The sequence below is a fragment of the Seriola lalandi genome, unplaced genomic scaffold (assembly GCF_002814215.2).
Source record: "Seriola lalandi dorsalis isolate HSWRI2012SDOR001 ecotype SW California unplaced genomic scaffold, Sedor1 jcf7180002054578, whole genome shotgun sequence".
NCBI lineage: Eukaryota > Metazoa > Chordata > Actinopteri > Carangiformes > Carangidae > Seriola > Seriola lalandi.
In genome coordinates, this window is record NW_019525131.1 from 386,815 (window position 1) to 390,412 (window position 3,598).

A 3,598-nucleotide genomic window follows, 5' to 3' on the forward strand; every position below is an offset into this window, starting at 1 on the left:
ACTCTCTTCTTCATCACTGCAGCTCAGAACAACATGAGGAGAAATCAAAACCAAACCAACAATGATCCACACACTGTTCACTGTTTCCATGGTTATAAATGAAGATTTCAGTCGGACTGACTCTTTTCTTTCTCTCCTCTCTGCAGCAGAAACAGTCTGACATGAACTTTAACTGTTTGATCTGCTTCACATGTTCATAACAGTTTGTTCATCATCGGACAAAAGAGGGAAAAACTCAAAGAAACGTCATGAGAATTCATGTTCTTATTTACAATATATCCTTAATCTGACTTTAATAGAAATTATATTTAGACATGGAAATACATTTTTTTTTATTCCAGTCAATCATGTTTACATTCCACCTTGTTGAACATCACTTTTGGACGTTGCTATAACACAAAATTACAGGTAGTACTTCATTCATTGTGGACGATGGATGATGTTACTTAACTAACAACTCTGCCTCTTTCACATGAACCAGGTACCTGGACAGGTGAACTCAGAGTTAACTGAGCCAGGTGATAACCAGCTTCGTAGTACAGCTTATCAGGACGGTCAATGTCAGGTTCAGTTAACCCAGTTATCCAGGGTATGTTGAACTTGCTTTGTAGTACAGGCCACAGGTCAGGTCCAAGGCACATGTGTGTTAGTGTGGGACCGTGTGTGTGTGTGTTTGTGTGTGTGTGTGTGTGTGTGTGTGTGTCTGTGTGTGTGTATGTAAAAACAGCCTGGAGATATGACACACTGCAGAGTGCTGTAGAGACCAACACTGAACTCATGGGCCTGATCAGAGAGTTTATGAACAAACCTGCAGTGTGGAACATTTGTCTCCCCCCTCTGGCAGTGAGAGGAATTACATAAAACAATGATGTGTTTTCCATCAACCAGTCCGTTTGCCAGAGATGGAGAAGGTGTTCTGTTGTCTATATGGACACTGTAAACACATCTGGAGGCTAACAGGTAGCTGCAACACAGAGCAACATGCTGAAGGTTCCTATGTGAAATACGTGGGTAGCTGCAGCATGTTGTACTGTGTTGCAAGGGGAGCACATAATAAAATTCAGAGAAATAAAGCAGCTGTCTGTGCGGTGCTTAACTGAGCCAAATCTGTGGTCTGTGGATAATGAAGTGCTTGATTCTTCATACCAGCTCATCTCTAACTGTGTTCACTGGGTTTATCAGAGGTTATTAATGACACCACCTGCTTGCTGCTGGACACCAGTCATCTGTACAACCATGCAACCAAATCTGTGACTTAGTTAGAGGATGATAAAAAGCTGAGCAGAGCTGCAGATTGAGTCAGGATTCTCTCTGGGTTCCCCAATACAGGCATCGCTTTTCATATTACACATATTCCTAATGTTAAAAAAATGACCAGTGGAACTTTAAACTAATGGGCGGCACGGCGGCGCAGTGGTTAGCACTGTTGCCTCATGGCTTCCTCCCACAGTCTAAAGAAGTGCACATTAGGTTAATTGGTGACTCTAAAGTGCCCATAGGTGTGAATGTGAGTGTGACTGGTTGTTTGTCTCTATACGTCAGCCCTGTGATGGACTGGTGTCCTGTCCAGGGTGTATCCCCCTCACCCAATGTCAGCTGGGATTGGCTCCAGCACCCCCGCGACCCTATAAGGATATGCGGTATAGATAATGGATGGATGGATGGATGGAACTTTAAACTATTTAAATAATAATTAATATCAGACAAACATGGAAACCAAATGTGAAGTTCAGGTTATAAAGATTAAAAAATAAATTTGAACTTTGAGTTCTTGACAAATTAAACAACTGACCTGCTCCTTTTCTGGACAGACAGACTCAGAGTTGTTCCAGTCTGAAAGAGAGACACAGAGAAAACCCACAGTCATCAGTCAACACAAAGAAAACAACACTACACACACAGTCACCTGTCACCACGGTGATCTCAGTAATCCAGTTAATGAGCCAAAGCCACATCACAGCCAACAGGCTTCTCTGACTGACTCGCCTCCACTTCACAGTCACATCTGAAAGTCACTGTGTGGAGCTTGTTAACAGGCTACACAGCACAACAGGAAGCAGAAAGTGACCTTAAAGACTGTGTGAAATGTTTTTTTTGTCAACAATTTTTAATTAAGTTATGTTGACAAATGAACAACATCAGAAAAAAAAAAGAAGTGTGCATATACATATATACTTCTGAGATAATAAAACACAGAATTCATTCATGGTATATTGTACCTATCTATATTATAAACTACAATACTACAAGTGAAAATAATATACAAGCATACATAACTTAGCTTGCAACATAAGTGCAGGTTAATATATACCTGCATCATCTTAATTCATATGCATATAAACCCAAGTATAAATGCGTGCACACACATATACACAATAAAATGTTCTCTGAAGTTTTCACATGTAAACACAGCTCACATACACATAGTGCTGGATGAAACTATGAAATACAGTGTGTGTGTGTGTGTGTGTGTGTGTGTGTGTGTGTGTGTGTGTGTGTCACCTGCTGTCAGACCAGGCTCTCCACCAGGATCTTTCAGGGTCTCTGGGTTGTTTTGATCCATCCCAGAGGAAGCAGCTAAGCTGTGAACATTGAGTCAGTGTCAGAGCTCAGGTTTATATTTCTGTTTCCTCATATTTCATGACACTTTCCTTTTGACTTCACTACATTTATTTCTTACTTTACAAACTCGGAATTCATATTGAAAACATAATGAACTTACAAATTATGAAGCATTGTTAACACATGTTGTTGTTGTTGTATATATGTATAAACACTCACAGCAGACATCTATCTCTGTGCTGGAAGGTGTAAACAGTGTGTCTGTTTCAGTAATGAATGGCATAGTGTTAAAGCGTTAGTTAGTTAGTTAGTTAGTTAGTTAGTTAGTTAGTTAGTTAGCGTTAGTTTTACATTGCTGCAGTCTTTTCATATAGTCTATGTAGGAGCTGAGCTGAGATCGAGTTTTCACCATCACGTTATTCTTACTCAGGATCACAAGTGTCGTCCAGTCGTCCATCCCCGGTGCCTCCTGAAAGACCTGTCCGGAGCCTGACCGGACCCTGACCGGACCCTGACCGGGGCAGACCTGTTCAGACCCCAACCTGTGTGTGTTGAATGAAGCCGGTCAGTGCCGGTGTGTACAGTCCCACAGAGCTGCTCATGTCCATCAAAGAGAATCTTATTATTGACTTAGGTATTTCCCAAGACGGACGTGTTAATCCACTGTTCACCGAGGAAGTGGGGTTTAAAATAGCATCTCTGCTAGCAAGACCGGAAAACACAAGCTGTAGCCCAGCCAATCAGGGGACAGCGTCCCCGGTTGTTACGGAGGAGGAGGCGGAGTCTTATGTGAGAAATGGCGCCAGATCCGTTACCATGACACATTACGTACAACAGTTCTCAGCAGGATCACTCAGGAGCAGATGACATTTCTTCTTCAATACACAAGGTTTCATCATGTTCAAGAAAAAAACGTTCATCAGGCCAAACACCAGGACAGTTATTATTATTGTTATTATTATTATTATTATTATTATTATAGTAGTATTCATTGACTCTGAGTCATTGACTCTGAATCTTTATAATATAAAAAGGC

At 41.2% G+C, this 3,598-nt stretch overlaps 1 protein-coding gene across 1 annotated transcript in view; it reads right to left on the reverse strand.

The window, feature by feature from the left end:
• Positions 1-3,064, reverse strand: part of ccdc142 (coiled-coil domain containing 142) — an 18,902-nt gene extending 15,838 nt beyond the window's left edge. Inside the window, exons 1-3 of the mRNA XM_023417829.2 lie at positions 2,989-3,064; positions 2,503-2,582; positions 1,793-1,833 (exon numbers count right to left, since the gene is read on the reverse strand). Of these exons, the coding sequence (XP_023273597.2) occupies positions 1,793-1,833; positions 2,503-2,563 (102 nt within the window). The 5' untranslated portion in view covers positions 2,564-2,582; positions 2,989-3,064. The remainder of the gene's footprint in view (positions 1-1,792; positions 1,834-2,502; positions 2,583-2,988) is intronic.
• Positions 3,065-3,598: the final 534 nt, after the last annotated feature.